Source organism: Scomber scombrus, chromosome 2 (genome assembly GCF_963691925.1).
Source record: "Scomber scombrus chromosome 2, fScoSco1.1, whole genome shotgun sequence".
Taxonomy (NCBI): Eukaryota; Metazoa; Chordata; class Actinopteri; order Scombriformes; family Scombridae; genus Scomber; species Scomber scombrus.
Genome location: NC_084971.1, coordinates 269,240 through 286,262, shown reverse-complemented (window position 1 = coordinate 286,262; position 17,023 = coordinate 269,240). Strand labels below are relative to the sequence as shown.

General features: G+C 39.2%; 1 protein-coding gene across 1 annotated transcript; it reads right to left on the bottom strand.

Moving 5' to 3' along the window:
• Positions 1–4,491: 4,491 nt before the first annotated feature.
• On the bottom strand, positions 4,492–16,921 carry LOC133987760 (uncharacterized). Its single transcript, XM_062427206.1, has 6 exons — positions 16,794–16,921; positions 9,413–9,793; positions 7,874–7,999; positions 6,992–7,042; positions 5,570–5,635; positions 4,492–5,286 (listed from the first exon to the last, which is right to left on the bottom strand). The coding sequence occupies exons 1-6, from the start codon at positions 16,843–16,845 to the stop codon at positions 5,216–5,218; spliced, it is 747 nt and encodes a 248-aa protein (XP_062283190.1). The 5' UTR covers positions 16,846–16,921; the 3' UTR covers positions 4,492–5,215.
• Positions 16,922–17,023: the final 102 nt, after the last annotated feature.

Sequence of the window (17,023 nt, the reverse complement as noted above, 5' to 3'; positions counted from 1 at the left end):
TATCTGTGAAGTGCCTCGAGCAGTACTGTTTCAGATGTAAAATGTAACTCATGTAATATGGCGACTGTTACAGTGTTTATTTTATTCATTTTTAATGTGTAGGGTTAGTAGCTGTACAGCAGATCACCACCGGCCACGTTATTGTGTTTTTTTATTATTCAACAGATGTGCTGCGCTGCTAAATAAACGTGCTGTGAACCCAAGGAAAAATACTTTTTTCTTGAAGATTTGTTTCATACAATTATCCTTGCATCAACGGACCGTCACGTGACACATACTTGCAGATAGCGCTGCCATGTCAAAACAAAAGTATTCGGCTATAGCCAGCGGTGGAGTGAGGCCTTGAAATCCACCGGGAATTTTTTATGTTATGTCCCAACTGAATTCCAATTTAACTGGTTTCCTTACCGAACAACTCCAGCTGTGTTGCGCTTCCGTCACCAGATTTGTCACAAATTCACAAATATACACAGCATATTACTGGAGATTTTTAAGTCGCAGTTATATAGTGCTCACTTCAAGAAAAAATATTTGCTGCAGTAGATGTGAACTGGGACTTGAAAATCGCCAAAAATATGTTGTCTACATTTGAGAATTGGACTTGACCCGATTTTGCAAACAGTTCATTCATTGGACGAGCCCTTTTCTCCCTTTCCCAGCAGGCCTTGCTCCATTCCTCATTTTAAGAACAAACAAAGAAAATAATATATTGCAGTTATACTTTTTAAATATACCATCCATCCATCCATCCATCTTCTTCCGCTTATCCGGGGTCGGGTCGCGGGGGCAGCAGCCTTAGCAGGGAAACCCAGACTTCCCTCTCCCCAGCCACTTCGTCCAGCTCTTCCCGGGGGATCCCGAGGCGTTCCCAGGCCAGCCGAGAGACATAGTCTCTCCAGCGTGTCCTGGGTCTTCCCCGGGGTCTCCTACCGGTGAGACGTGCCCTGAACACCTCACCAGGGAGGCGTCCGGGAGGCATCCTAACTAGATGCCCGAGCCACCTCAACTGGCTCTTCTCAACGTGGAGGAGCAGCGGGTCTACTCCGAGCTCCTCCCGGATGACCGAGCTTCTCACCCTATCTCTAAGGGAGAGCCCAGCCACCCTACGGAGGAAGCTCATTTTGGCCGCTTGTACCCGCGATCTCGTTCTTTCGGTCACTACCCAAAGTTCATGACAATAGGTGAGGGTAGGAACGAAGATCGACTGGTAAATTGAGAGCTTCGCCTTTCGGCTCAGCTCTCTCTTCACCACGACGGATCTGTGCAGATATACCATCATGAAATACTCAAATAGGAGTTGATTTAAGTTGCCATTTTGGAAATGATGAAAAAGAACTGGGCCACAACAGTGGCCATGACTGAGAAATGCACAGCAAGAAAGCGGTGTAAATACATCAAATGGTAAATGGCCTGTACTTATATAGCGCCTTTCTAGTCTTTTCGACCACTCAAAGCGCTTTTACAATACATTTCATTCACCCATTCACACACATTCATACACTGATGGCAGGAGCTACCACGCAGGGTGCCAACCTGCACATCAGGGGAAGCTAATCATTCATACACATTCATACACTGTTGGCACAGCAACGGGAGCAATTTGGGGTTAAGTGTCTTGCCCAAGGACACATCGACATGTAGACTGGAGGAGCCGGGAATCGAACCGCCAATCTTCCAATTGGTGGACGACCGCTCTACCTCCTGAGCCACAGCCGCCCATCATGGATTACATAGAAGTTATATATAAATTGTTGTTTCATTTTTGACATTGGTATTTGAAAAATCCTGGCTACGGCCTTTTCCACAGATTTGTCTATTCATTTGCTTTTGTAATACATTTGTTAAATTGTAAAGAGACTTTATGGACACCCTGTATGTGCTCCATGATAGCTCTAGTATTGCTCATTTTTGTTTTCAAAGGAGGTCTCAAATAAAGCTCTGCTATGTCTCAAGTAAGGTTCCTGTTGCTAGCAGTCATGTCTCACCTATTGCTGAATTTTAGGAGAAATCTCAGGAGAAATCTCAGTTTTGTCTCCCCTGTGTTTTCAGTCCAACTTTAGGATCTGGCTTGGTTCCTCAGCTTGAATGATGAAAGGCTGCCTTTTCAATCTATCGGCGGGTTTCAGTTATTCTCAGCAAACTCAGTTAAAAAAAGGTGAGCGTGCTGGATTTCAAAGCAGTCTTCGTCTTGAGATTGTGTGGCCTAAATTAGAGTTAATGTATGTATAGGAGTTACTTCCTCGTAGCAGTGGAAACAGCTTGAAACAAAGCTGAGAAAGTCTCCCGTGTTTATACTCTATGCCTTGTGTGTTCTGGTGGTTCTTGTCCAGTTGGAGCCGAGAGTTTGACTCTGCCGGATCTCACACCTGGGTGCGAGTGGAGCATAGCATGATGGGAACTGAAGTCCATTTTGGACCCCTTTTGTTGAACTTTATGCTGTTTCTTTGTTATCAGGGTTCAATCTGGCATTATGACTGTGCACAGGCTTGCCTTTATTTCAAGAAGGCTTAATTATGATTTCTGGCATCTGAGGACCACCCTCTGAAATTAAATGAGGATTGTTCTGACCACTCTATTCCTAACAGGAATGTCTATTCTTAATATGGATATTTCCAACAATAGACCACTTTTTATTCTTTTAGTCTGAGAGCCCACTCAGTTAGTCAGACTGATGTAGTTAATCACATCAGCATTCTGAAGAGTGATAATAAAAGCAGCATGTCACCATCTGGGCTCCATTTAACTTCCATAAAAATGTATCCTTAAATATATACTGTACAGGCCCCATGTTAGCAATCACCCTAAGGCCCCCTATGGGCTACTTTTTGTGTCTACATACATGATGCTATGACAACTATGATTAAAACAGCCTTCTTACTTTTAAGAAATGAGAACTATGAGCAATGCACTATATTTCCAACAAATAAAAAACAAAACCAAATGAAAACATTCATCTGTTCATAGTTAATGCATGTCAACATCCATGTTTTTCAGGATGCCAAAGCATATTAACACTATTAAATCATTTTTATTTTTTATTATTTTCAAAGATTTGTTTCTTAGAAAATGTAACATATTATTATTTAAACATATAATGCAACATCCAGAATCCTCCCCCCGCCCCCATTTCAATCCCTGGCAGGATAATCTCCAGCTGTAATCTGTAGTCATCTGTCATTGTTTCTCTGGTTGGGACATTTGCAATGAGGCCAGATTATCTTCTCATATCGTGACCTGACCAGGAGAGGACAAGGCAAAATACACCCACTCACACACAGATGGTGACACACTCGACACACAGATATGTGACTGTGTACTGTAGGCTGCATACAGGCACAGAGAGGACCAACACCCTCCCAAGTTATGTCAGTTGCCTTACATCTGGAGTCATGTTTCTGGCTACCTGGTGAATATAATAATATTCATTCTCCTTTTAGCTCAGGTTTGCTCTACACCAACTACTGAGAAAAATATCTGGCTCTTTAGCTGATAATTATTTCACCAGCTAGTCACTAACTTTGTCTGTTTCTGGTTTATCAGAGCTTTTTCACTGAAAACAGTTACCCACTGTAAATTGAAACTGATGAGCCTGAATCCAAACTGCTAAACTGTGAGCTGTAAAACCAAAACAATGACTTGAAAGAAGCTAAAATACTCAGCAGAGCTTAATTGCAGTGTTGGTCAGGTTTGTGTGCCTTATGTGTTTGCAAAATGTGTCTTTTTCCTCATTGCATTTGCACTTAAAGGGTCCTGTGGGATTTTCTTGTGAACAAGCAAAAGTTATATATACATGTTGTGCTCACCAAAGCACATTTTGGGTATCAATGAGGTCAAACTAACATTTAATGAATCTCTTCAGACAACATTTGCAAAGTATTTTAAATCATACATTGTTTCCATCATTGTTTATCAGCTTGCACTCTTCTTCTTTCCTCCATTTATTTGGTGCATTACAGCCGCCTGAGATCATTACAGGACAATGTCACGCTTACATGTATGTGTGTCCTCATTCGTGACTTTCAATCAACACTGTTCAGATGGATGGAAGGATGAATGAACAGGGGTATATTTACCACACAGCCAGGAGACAAAAAGAAAAAGTGAGAGGAAGAAAAAAAGGAAGCAGACAAAGACTAAAACAATAGAAGACAACAAGGAGGAGAAATGGAGAGAGGGGGAAAGTTATACAGGTTGTGACAGAAATAACACAAACAGGAAGTTGGTGTCAACGGCAGAGGAAACCACATCTCTGCACTTAGTAACCACCTTCATCTCTCACTCTTTTCTCCACCCCTCTCTCTCTGTCTTTTTGTCTTCTCCAAAATCTACACAATTTTCCATTCGCCTACTTCAAAGACAACAAACCTGGTCAAAAACAAAGATCATCTTACTGAACATTAAAGATTTACAACTTTAATCAAAAATCACAAAAAAACAATAATCAACAAAAGAAATAATACAATACATTTCAGTATGTTACAGTGTGTTTTGTTTTTATTTGTGATTGAAGGATTCAGACATTTTGGGAAATTTCTCTTGAAATCCTCTTGCTGGTCAGTTCTCATGTTATTATCAAGTAAGGGAGAGAGATCCTGAAGGTCTTTTGCCAAGTTAGAACCAAGACTGGAAGAGGAGGGAAACTGCTAGTAGCTAAAAGTGAAAAAATGCCTTCTAACAACTCCAAAGCTGCCTGTTTTTATATGGTGTAGCTTGTTAATAAAAGAGCTAGTCACATATATGTCCAAGAAATACCTGGGCAGAGCTATTAACTGGAAACCCCATTTCCAGTGCAGACGATGCACTCAGTGCTTGTTAGCCAATGCAACTGCTGCTACCAGACCATATGAACACAAGTCAGTGATTTACAGTATACTTGTTCTAACATATTTTCTCTGTCTCCTTTATACACATTTAAGATAACATGAAAGGATGGCTGAAGTTTAGGTAAGTTTGGACTCTACCCTTTGATTGTTTAAGTACTGACTATTAGTCATGATAGAACTTTGAACATTATACAGTTAATGTAGGTGTATCCGGAGATCAATTATTACTTTTACATGATTTTGGAAAATGTGGTGAGTAATTCCTCTTTAAAATAGAAGTGATATTCCTGTATTTAGTTACAATCCATAAACACTCTAGAATCACTTATTAAAACTTGTTCAGCTCGCAAGCATAGGATGATGATGGTGGTGATGGAGGAGGAGAAGGTGTGTCAGAGGTTGTAGCCACTGTTCCTGTTGGATGAGGGCTCCCTGCTGTCACTGACCGTCAGACGCTCCAGAGCTGATTTGACACAGAAGAAGAGGCATCAGACTTAAACAAACAGAACGACTGCTGAATGAACAATGAGCTACATTCTCATTGTGCGTGCATGCATGTGTGTGTGTGTGTCCGTGTGTGTGCGTGTGTGTGTGTGTGTGTGTGTGTGTGTGTGTGTGTGTGTGTGTGTGTGTGTGTGTGTGTGTGTGTGTGTGTGTGTGTGTGTGTGTGTGTGTGTGTGTGTGTGTGTGTGTGTGTGTGTGTGTGTGTGTGTGTGTGTGTGTGTGTGTGTGTGTGAGTGAGCTACCAGGGTAGGACAGTCTCTTCTCTCCATCATTGTTTTTCACTACAGTTTTCCCTCGGTGGTAAGACACTGAGACAAACAGAGACATAAACAATGGGACAAACATTAAAAGGATGCCATGAGCCCACTGGTTCCTACTGAAGATGTAAATCTTTACAAATACATTTTTTTTTTTTTTTTATTCAAACAGGAGAAAATAGTAGATTTGTTTATTTTCAGTGGTGGACTAATGCACATATTGAGCTGTGGTGCTCTGAAGCCTGTAAATAAAAGTCTAGGTTTCAAAGGGTTGATGTTAATTTCAAAAAGATCCTACACAGTTTCAATCGATACATAACTTGTCCCACTCATGGTAACAAGGCATTGGATCTCTGCTATAGCTCTATTAAATGGGCTTATAGGTCCATTGCTGGCCCTCCCCTTGGTTCCTCTGACCACAGTGTGGTGCATCTGCTCCCACCATATAGGACCGTGCTGCACAGGGATGAAGTGCAGGCAATTGATGTACAGGTGTGGAAAGAGGATAGCTCTCTGCCCCCACAGGAGTACTTTGAATGCAGACTGGCCTGTCTTTCAGGAATCATCTTCTAACATTGATGAACTGACTCTCTTTTTGTGTAGAGAGTGTGATCCCAACAAAAGCAATTGTCTTCGATCCCAAACACAAGCTCTGGATCACAATGAAACTGACCTGAGCTCTGCTTTAGGGGAGAAAAAAACTGATTTTTAGAAGTGGGGCAAAATGTTCTTATGTTAAAATTAGAAAAAGAAAGTAATGCTGGTTGAAATGACCTGCAACTTCCTGTTATTAAACTCAGAAAAAACTTACAAGTTATTGTGCTTGACCCAAAACACCTCAGAAACACATTATCTAATGATATTACTACTCTGGATGGCATTACTCTGGCCTCCAGTACTACTGTAAGGAACCTAGGAGTTATATTTGACCAGGATTTGTCCTTAAATTCACACATAAAACACATTTCAAGGAATGCCTTTTTTCATCATCATGTGCAGCTGGATGACAAATTAAACAGCCTTTAATTGAGATTTAATTAAATAATTAAATGAGACATTTCAGTTTTTAAAATTGATGTATCTACTGTTGCAAAGCTTTTTTAACAAACTACGGTCAGTAACCAGATCACCAGATAACATTAGTGGTCAATGCCCACGTCTTGTGCTTGGCAACCCTGTGTGTGTGTGTGTGTGTGTGTGTGTGTGTGTGTGTGTGTGTGTGTGTGTGTGTGTGTGTGTGTGTGTGTGTGTGTGTGTGTGTGTGTGTGTGTGTGTGTGTGTGTGTGTGTGAGAGAGAGAGAGAGAGAGAGAGAGAGAGAGAGAGAGAGAGAGGAGAGAGAGAGAGAGAGAGAGAGAGAGAGAGAGAGAGAGAGAGAGAGAGAGAGAGAGAGAGAGAGAGAGACTTACCGCTGTGACTCTGTGTTGGGCCAACCCAGCGATTCTGCCTCCTGTCTGATACTGAGAGTCAACAAAACAACAATCACTGAACATTCATGTGAATATTGCCTGTAAATCAGATGTGCACCTCCTCAAAATAGTTCCTGTTTCTCTTTTTTGAAGGATACACTGATGTAATTAATTTAAAGGGTAATTTCACCAAAATAACAAAATCACATATTATTCCACTAAGCCCTTGTGTTATTGAGCAAAGCAGATATATTAGATTTATAAAGTAATATGTTAATGTCAGTAATATATTTTAGTTTTTCTGTACACTGTCTATTAGTGTACAGCAGTTAGTGTGTGTGTATGTACTGTGGGTGTGTTGACCCTAAAGAGTGATTTGTTTTTCTCTTGTTTAACTCCAGCCACAAAACACACATGTGGGTCAGTTTTTGTGAATTTTAAGTAAGATAAGTGCAGAAAACAGCTCCATGTCCATCAAACACTGACCTGCCATAGGTTAAAAATATTCCCTTTTATACCTTTCATCATTACTCAGTTGAACAGCACAGCAGAATTTCCTTTTTCTGAGAAAAACCATTGAGCCTCAACTCAATGGTTCATGACCTTCAGACCAAATTAGCCAAACCATACCATGACATTGTAAGGATTCCAGATTTTCTATACAACAAACCCAGATAAAAACATTTCAAACCTGTTCTGGATTGATTAAAAATGGCGCACATGGAATACATAGTATCAGTTTGTCAGAATCTTTTGGATTTAAGACTATTCTTTCTTGGACATCATCTTTAATCTGTCTTAATCTGACTATATCAGAGTGTTCTGTAAGTAATGCTGACTGCATGCAAACATGTGTCCATATGCATGTGTATGTGCACTCACATCTCTTCTGCAGGGCTTTGACAGTGGGTCTGGTGAAGCGCATCAGTAAAAGGACCAACAGCACACAGCAGAGCAAAGCTGTCACCACTTTGTAGCCCTGCAGCTGCCCCTGTACATCTGGGCCAACTGGACGGACACGGACGGACACGCACACACACACACACACACACACACACCCACACACACACACACACACACACACACACACACATATGTACATATTAGGTAAAACACATCTGCTGTGACAACACAGACACACTGTATACATTTTGAACCATTTCCATTAGATAATATTTAGAAATTACCACTCATAGTGTAATTTAGGTTTCTCTAAACTGCGCCAGGGAATATTTTGATATGTTATTCATTCTACTATATTAAATCATAGATAACAATCCCTCATGCATTAATTGAGATGCTCAATATTCTCACAGATGAAGTTCATGTTGTATGGCCCAAACTTAAAGAACAGTTTCCAGCATGATCTACAGGAACCCCTCAGTCACGTCAGTCACATATTACTTTTTCAATTTGGCTTGAAAACATCCACAGTCTTACATATAGAGTGCTGTGAAAAAGTATTTGCACCCTTACGGATTACTCTGCATATTTGTCACACTTTAATATTTCAGATCTAATATTAGACAAAGATAACCTGCATAAATACAAAATGCAGTTTTTAAATTATGATTTAATGTATAAAGGGAAAACAGCTATCCAAACCTTCTTGGCCCTATGTGAAAAAGTAATTGCTCAGTTAAATTCAGTTAAAGTCAGTGGTCATGATTCAACAATAAGAAAGAGACTTGGCAAAAATGGCATCCATGGTGGATCCATGGAGTTTCAAGGCGAAAAACACTGCTGACCAAAAAGAACACAAAGGCTCGTTTCACATTTGCCAAAAAAACATCTTGATGATCCCCAAGACTTGTGGAAAAATATTCTGTGGACTGACGAGACAAAAGTGGAACTTTTTGGAAGGTGTGCATCCCGTTACATTTGGTGTAAAACTAAAACAGCATTTCATAAAAAGAACATAATTACTACATATTGCACTATACTTACCCTCTGCCATTTTATTTGAGTTTCCAAATTCAGTGAAATATTTATGGTCTGTATCTTGTTGAGTGGTGGGCTGATATTAAGAGGTTTAAAGAGGCAACTAGTTAATTTAGCACCAGTCTGTTTTAAATCAAGCTGTTTGTGAGGACTGTTAGTTAGTTATTAGATGAAAGTTGTTTTTTCATATCAGATGTTAGTCCCATTCTGCACAGAGAAGAAAACAACATCCAACTGAAGGAACAACAAGAAAAAACATAACGATTTTAATGAGATTATTCAACTGAATTGTCCTCAAGGCCAGATTCTGAAAAAAGGATGTCTTTGGTGCTGGAATTAAAACTCCACCAGTTCCAGTAGTAAACAATACCCAGACCTAATATTAAAGTGTATAATATGTCAAACCACTTCAGGACATGTAATCAGCTCACTTACACACACTTTCACAGGAAAACAACAACACACAGAAGAAGACCAAACCTGTGCATTCGACCCTCAGTGTTTGACAATCGCGATCCTCCTTTCTTATACCTTCAGTTAAGTGAGAATTGCCGTTCACCCATTTCAGGGGGTCTTCACAATCTTTCTTGTTCTTACACACATTTCCCAAAAGACTCTGGACTTTTGTCTTGTCATCGTAGCAGACTGGTGTTGAGGTATGACTGGGGATCAGGAGGACTTCCCCTTTACATTTCCCTGTCCACTTAATTGTGATTAGGCCCAGGGCAGGTACAGAACTGCTGGTGGTGGGGGTAGCAGTGGTTTTTGGAGCAGTAGTGGGGCAGGAACAAGGGCTGCTGCTGCTGCTATCAGTGGTGTTGTTGGCTGGAGTTGTGATCGCTGTGATGTTTGGGTCTGATTCTAGGGGATAGACATTAGTTAGTATGGAGAACACAGAGAACAACTCAGGTTTCATGTTAAACAAGGTAACTGTAATATTTTAACTGATAATTAGATACATTGGGCCACTTGGGTGTTAATGAATTTTGATTATGAAACTCTGAAACAGAGTGCCTCTAGAACAGTATTTATCATGAATGATTAATATGTAAACCCATAAAAGCAATTGATAAAGTATCTCTAAAATAAGACAAAAATTGTTCAATAATCATACAAAGCCATCAGATGAAAAATAAAATTAAAGAGATAAAAGTGAATGCAAAACATTCTCATCAGAAGAAAACTAACAAGCATCACACACACTCATACACCATTGGCCGTTATAATGTGATACTGATGCATTTATCTTTTTCTGGTGGGGCAGAAATATGTTTCCGTATGGAAACATTGGGCCTCCTTCACAAAACAGTGCGTACACACAAATCTGTGCTTAAACTGTGCGTATGAACGTTTGAAGCACAAATCTGGGATACATCAATATGTTCTTACCTTCCTCAGACCATGCCTACACAAATGATGGCAGGGCTGCAGTGCTCTACGCCTTGATGCAGCGTCTTTTTGTTGAAGCTAAGTTAAAATGCCTTATTACAAAATGTAATGTGTGAAATAATTCACTTTTCGTTATGGGTTTATCTTATCGTACACACACACACACACACACACACACACACACACACACACACACACACACACACACACACACGCACACACACATATATTAAATCATGACCTTATTTATTTGATAAATACTGAAACATCACAGCAACTAGTGTCAGAAATACTTCTGATCAACACATTGAATCAGTACCGACCTCTGAACTCTTTTATTTTCCTTTTATTTCTCTGTACAACATACTACAGCAGTAACAACTCATCAATAATTAGCTGCAGACACAGCTGGAGTGCGCAGCTTGTACTGGACACCACTGTTTACAGGACATTATCATTCATAAGTGTGGATGCTTACATCGTTGTCGTTATAGTTATAGTTATCGTTCTCAGTGTGGACGACAGTTACGGTTTGTTTCATTAATGTTTTCTGTTGAATCATCCAGGCCTACAAGTTAGTCCTCCTGTTTCCCTTTTTTTCCTAGTCTGCGATTCATGTTTTGGCATCAACTGTGATGTCAAACCTTTTTTTTTTACTTGTGCTACCGTCAGAACCTCAAGGGACAGACCGTTCACCGTCCAATTCAGCACAGCAGGATTTTTTAGTTTTGTCTTAACATCGTCACTCTGGAGGACATGCTACAGAAAAGTGTCGAAGCCTTTTCTGGCTTCCACCTTACGTTTTTAACTTTTTGGATCATCTCTTATAATTTTTCTTTTGGATCATGCTCTGTTCAGCATGGCGCTCTCTTCATGATATTCCAAACAGATGTCCATATATAGGGAAATATAGGTGTGGCGGTATGCTGATTGCAGATAGCGAACACGTGCCTGTCAGTTTAGAATGATTGTGATTCACTAACATCTGCACGGTGCTGAGAACAAAATTAGCTGGTACCGCGTGTCATGAATCTAGTATTAATTTACACAAGCACTTATTTTTTTGGGGGGGTAAGAACATTTCTGCGCACATATTAGTGAATGAGGTCCATTGTCTTTAACAAAACTACATAAAAACAATTCTTAAAATGGCCTTTATAGTATAGTGTGGTGTATGTCTAATTGTATGTCCTTGTGCATAAAAAATGGTATTGACCTAGAAAATGTTTGTATAATAAACTTTAAAAATATCTGTCAATAACATTGGGCGGATGCTGATTCAGTGTGTGTGACATTTGCTTTAGAAAAATGAAGATAAACCCATAAGGAAAGGTGAATTATTTCACAAATTACAGTTTGTAATAAGGCATTTTAACTTAGCATCATTAAAGACGCTGCATTAAGGCGTAGAGCACTGCAGCCCTGCCATCATTTGTGCATACACATGGTCTGAGGAAGTTCAAAATTAAACAAATTTAGGTAAGAACATATTGATGAATCCTAGATTTGTGCGTCAAACATGCGCACGCACAGTTTAAGCACATATTTGTGCGTACGCACTGCTTGTGACTGAGGCCCATTGTGTGTGTTTTTGTATCCACATATTCATGTGAATGTGTATGTAATGTGATGTGTGCAGTGCCCATCTTGTCCCAGCGTTTCCAACTGACACCCGCAAATCTGCCCATTGAGCAACAAAATAGCTGTTGGTAAGACAACCGACAATAGACCCACTGTGAGACTCAATATTAAACAGAAGACTGTTTCACAGCAAGTTGACAATACAGCAAAATATCATCACAACTTGATTTGAACTTGGAACAGCTGAGAGCCTTAACAAGCAGAGTCTTCTTTAGGACAGGAGTTTAAAGCTATGTAAAGCCCTCTATGTAATAAGTAAGGTTTTAAAACCGATTTAAAACAAATTGGTAACCAGTGCAAATAGATTAAACTCAGGTTGATGAAGTCTTAGTCAGTAACCTGGCTGCAGAATTTTGTACAGTTTGAAGCTGAGCTGTGGCTCACACATTAAAGCAGATTAACAAGGCGCTACGGGGGCCTGGTTCACATACGTGATTCGCAAACATTGCTCACATTTGTTGAAATGTTATTGTGGTTGGGAGGATAACCCCTTGAGATGAAACATCTCGTTTTCGAGGGGGTCCTCCAGACATAAGACAGAGACAATACAAACATGTTCATTCACACTAGCTCAAACTCTCCCTCATCCCGATCTCACCCACCCCGCCCACATGCAGATCACAAGTAGTTAGCAGCGTCATGTTTGCTTGCAAACTGCAAGTAAATGTACACGTCCCACAGGGTTGTTGCATTCTCATGTATGGGCTGCAAGTATGGCTTCTTGGTTTTCAATTTTTTTTAATGTGTGAGAGGAGATGATGCCGTGTTGCAAATTTGGTAAACATGCCTCAGATCAATCTCTTCTTCTGTTTGTTTCTTTTTTGTGTGTGTTGTATAGAGTTTAGGCCGCTGTCAAAATTACACCCAAACACACATTAACAATAAGGGCAATAAGTGCATTTTGCATGAAGGGGTGCACCTAGCTGATGGAGTTCAGCTAAAGAAATTCATTAACACCCAATCCGTATATGTGTGGCCTGCCTTCTACATAACAGTGAAAGGAGATGTTCTAGTGTCATACGAGAGAGCCAAAAACTGGTCATTAAGGTACACCACATGTTAGTAAGCACTGTAGCGGAGGAACTGAATGAAAGCTTTTGACAGATGGATGAGAACTACTTAAACACCATTCAACAGATACCCATCCACTGTTTGAATCTATTGAAAATATCATTATCAATTTTCAATTTTCTAAATTAATAAAAAGTCAAAAGCAGTATTCATGCAGATTTTTGCTGCTCCTAAATAACAAAGTACAGTAATAAACAAAACAATGTGTTTTAATAATATACAGATCACCTAAATCATTGTCTATCAGCTATGCTTCTATTTCAATCAATAGCTGTCTACACAAGATTAACTCATGCTACACATAACTGCAACCCTAGTTTCTACACAGGCTGGAACTCTATAAAAAACAATGAGCTCTGAAAGTTCTCCAAATGTCACCTTTTCATGCTCCGAACACAACAAACCTAGAAGCATTCAGCCCCGCTGTTTTGGGGTGGTGGCAGAAGTTTCAGCTCCGTACCAAAGCCTTTGCTAATAGAACTGAAACTGAACTGAACTGAATCAGCATGGCTGGATACCACTATGGGTACATTTATACATTTGGTGAACCAAATGTTCACCTGCCACTGAGGTTAGTAGGCTAGTGATCTTTTAATAAGTCCATATGTTCTTAAAACAGACTCGATTTACTCTCCATAAGACATTTCAGAATTTCAAAGTTAAATAGGCCCATGCTTCAACTGTGAAGACAGTATGAGCTTTATGAGGGTGTAACCACCACCTCCAGATCTCATTCTGCCTCAACAACAGTCTTAAATACTTAAAGTTTTTTCAGGAGGCTACATGTGAAATGAAATTAAAAAGGTAAAACAATAAAGGTAAAAAATATAAATATAATAAAATATTAATCTAAAACAACAAAAAAACAAGTCACCAGCCCCCTCCCATGAAGACGGACAAATTGTATTTCCTCACTAGAAAAATGACAGTAAAGGTTGTAAATTCAGTTGGCAAAAACAACCTAAAGTTACGTTTGTGACAGATGCCATCTAGCAGTACTAATGTCCCAGAGAAGTGAGCCAGTTTAAAATACTGTCTATATAGGGTGACCAGAGGTGGGAAGTAAAGAAGTATTCTAGATTTTCCAGGTATCTGTATTTTACTTAAATATTTATTTCTCTGATGACTTTTTACTCCCTATATTTGAACACAAATATCTGCACTCTCTACTCATTACATTGTCAAAATAGGCTCGTTACTTGTTTCAACATCAATGACATAAAAAGAAGACAGGACGTGAAAATTAGTGATAGAAACCAATCTTTTCGTTGGTGAGCTCCATGACGCTCCTGGTAAGCCCCCTGGTAAGATGCCACCCTGGACGACTGCTCATATCAAAAGCTACTGAAAGGAGAGTCCAACAATGTGCAGACAGTGCAGGGATATGACAGCAGCAGGAAGACTGCTACCGTATGAACACATGCTGTGCACAGTGCAAAGCTGTGAGAAGCTCCTCAGTGAATAGCGATTAATACGATTAAAAAAATTTAAGTGTTTTGCTCAGCAGTGGCAATGCTAGGATCTAGGGGGCCCCAGGCAAAGAAGCCTAAGATCCCCCTTTAAAAAAAACCTACACCCACTTGTTTGGTTTGCCTGTTCTGTTGCCTGTTCCCTGATGCTTGGCCCTTAATCACATCATGATTACACATTAACGCTGACAGCCCTAATATTTATATATATTCTGTCTGAAATTTGGCTTGCATCAAACCTAGACTGTGTCCAGTGATTTTTTTTATGTGTAGGTTAACAAAAAAGAGGAAAACGATCCTCTTTTGTGTGCCAAGAATTTTTTCCATTTTGCTGAGTTATCAAAAGAGGTATTGTGTATCACTGACGGTAAAAATTCATTTTTACGCTTAACTTTTGTACTTAAGTACATTTCAGAGCCTTTACTGTCCTACTTTTACTTGAGTTAAGAAGTTAAATCAGTACTAGTTGGGTGGATGGTTATACAGATCAGTTTATATAGAACTTTTTTTGCCCAAGACACACCTAAACGTAAGTAAAAATCCATAGGCACACCTGTATTTGTATCCGTGCAAAATAGTCTCTATTACATGTTACCGCTCTTATCACTCTATAAACGCTCATTTTTATTTAATGCCGAATAAAATTTAAACGACTATATGTGCGCGCACATGTGTGTTTCATGTTATAATGTAATACCTTTAACGGTCAATGTTGGGGAGTAACTACTTACATGTATGGAGTTACATAATGTAATTACAAAATAAATGTAACTGTAATCCATTAATTAAATCATTCCACACTGCCACTCAAAATTAAACAAGTCGGAGAACGTGTTACTGAATACATATATTGCTGTTTTTATTCTTTGAAAGCAATATTTTTTTATATTTAGTAAATAAATCATGATGTGGGCTCATTTGGAGCACACATGAGCTTGAATGGTGTCACAGTACCAATTAAGCTCCATGTCAGACATCTAACTTTTTTCATCAAATATCTTTATTTTATATTCCAAAATCTACATTAACTAATGAGAGATAAATGTTGCTTTATAAGAAATGATCTCTCTTATAAATCATGTCAGTATCCATGAAAAACAGCTGAACTTAGATTTTGGTGCTTAATGAGAACACTTACCCTAACAACTGAAAACATTGGTTAGAAAATTAGAAAAGTCATCAAAAAGTAATTAAATGTAATAGTTACATTGCTTTGGTTAGGTCATTGAAATAGTTACATTACTTATTACATTTTAAATAGAGTAACTAGTAATCTGTAACCTATTACATTTCCTATCACGGTGTGTGGAGAACTGACAGGAATGTATCATTTGTCTTTTATATGATTTGCTGTATATGTTATAACCATAGATAGAGCCTCACTTCTATCCACTAACAGCTGGAGGAAAATAAACACATCAGATAGAGGGAATGATGTGTGCCCCTCTCCACACGCCAGCACAACACCATTTTGTGACGCTGTACGAGAAAGTGTGGAGTGCATCATGTGGGGTCCACCTCTGCCCAAGACCAACTATGAGTTACACGTTATCATGTAATAAGTTATCAACATAACAGAAAGTCAGAACAACATGAAAAGCCTGGTCATGTTGGTAGAATAACCAAATATCACAGTGCCAATTGTGCAGTTTTAAGTGGATGACAAAAGTTTTGGAAGAAATGTTTTTCAAATGATGCAGAGTTAGTTTATTAGTATACCAATATTAACCCAAAGCAAATACACAGCCTATTTTTCAGCTTTAATCATTATTACATATGTAGGTCTTTTACTTCATGATAATCATGAGGGCAAGTCAGCTCTAGCTAGCAGCTCTAATGTTAGCTACATTTAGGCTTGTGTTGTCAGCACCCAGAACCAAACCAAACCAGCAAATGTTGGTTGTCTGGTGCATCATTAATCAGGAGTTTAGGGTCTGGTAACTAGGCATGAAAGATTTAAGTTACTATTGTGATATTTGTCAAGGGATCAAAGGAAGGCTTGGCTCCAAAAGGAAAAGCACTTAATGAAGGAATGGTACATTTCTTACATTCCATACTGTTTTGCCTTCAACCATATGTTCGTATCTGTAATACAATGGATATATTAAGATATTTATGTATTCTCATACATACTGAGTGTTTTCTAAGTATCACTACTGGTATTTTGCAAACTTTAATACTGTATGACCTCTCTGTTAAGGCCTTGGCATGTACGTCAGTGGGTGAGGTTAACACTGTGTCCTCTGTTTTCCAAATTTTATATTTGTCCTGAAAAAATAATGTGCACTTACCAGTGGTCATGAGTAAAAGTGTGGAGATGGTCACAACAATCCTGAGATCCATCACACAAGTAATGAAGAACCAGTGGAGGAAATGAACAGACAGACAGGAGAGCAGATGACACAAATCAGATCGAGACGCCAACAACAGAAAAACTGATGAGAAAGGAAATGGTGCAGAGGTGTAAATCTCTCTCTCTCTCTCTTTCTCTCTCTCTTTCTCTCTCTATACAGTGAATCAC

Coding starts and splice junctions, on each gene's coding strand:
- LOC133987760 (XM_062427206.1), bottom strand. CDS start 16,845: ATGGATCTCAGGATTGTTGTGACCATCTCCACACTTTTACTCATGACC. Junction 9,794..16,793: donor ACTTTTACTCATGACCACTG/GTAAGTGCACAT, acceptor TCTATCCCCTAG/AATCAGACCCAAACATCACA. Junction 8,000..9,412: donor ACTGAGGGTCGAATGCACAG/GTTTGGTCTTCT, acceptor GTGTCCGTCCAG/TTGGCCCAGATGTACAGGGG.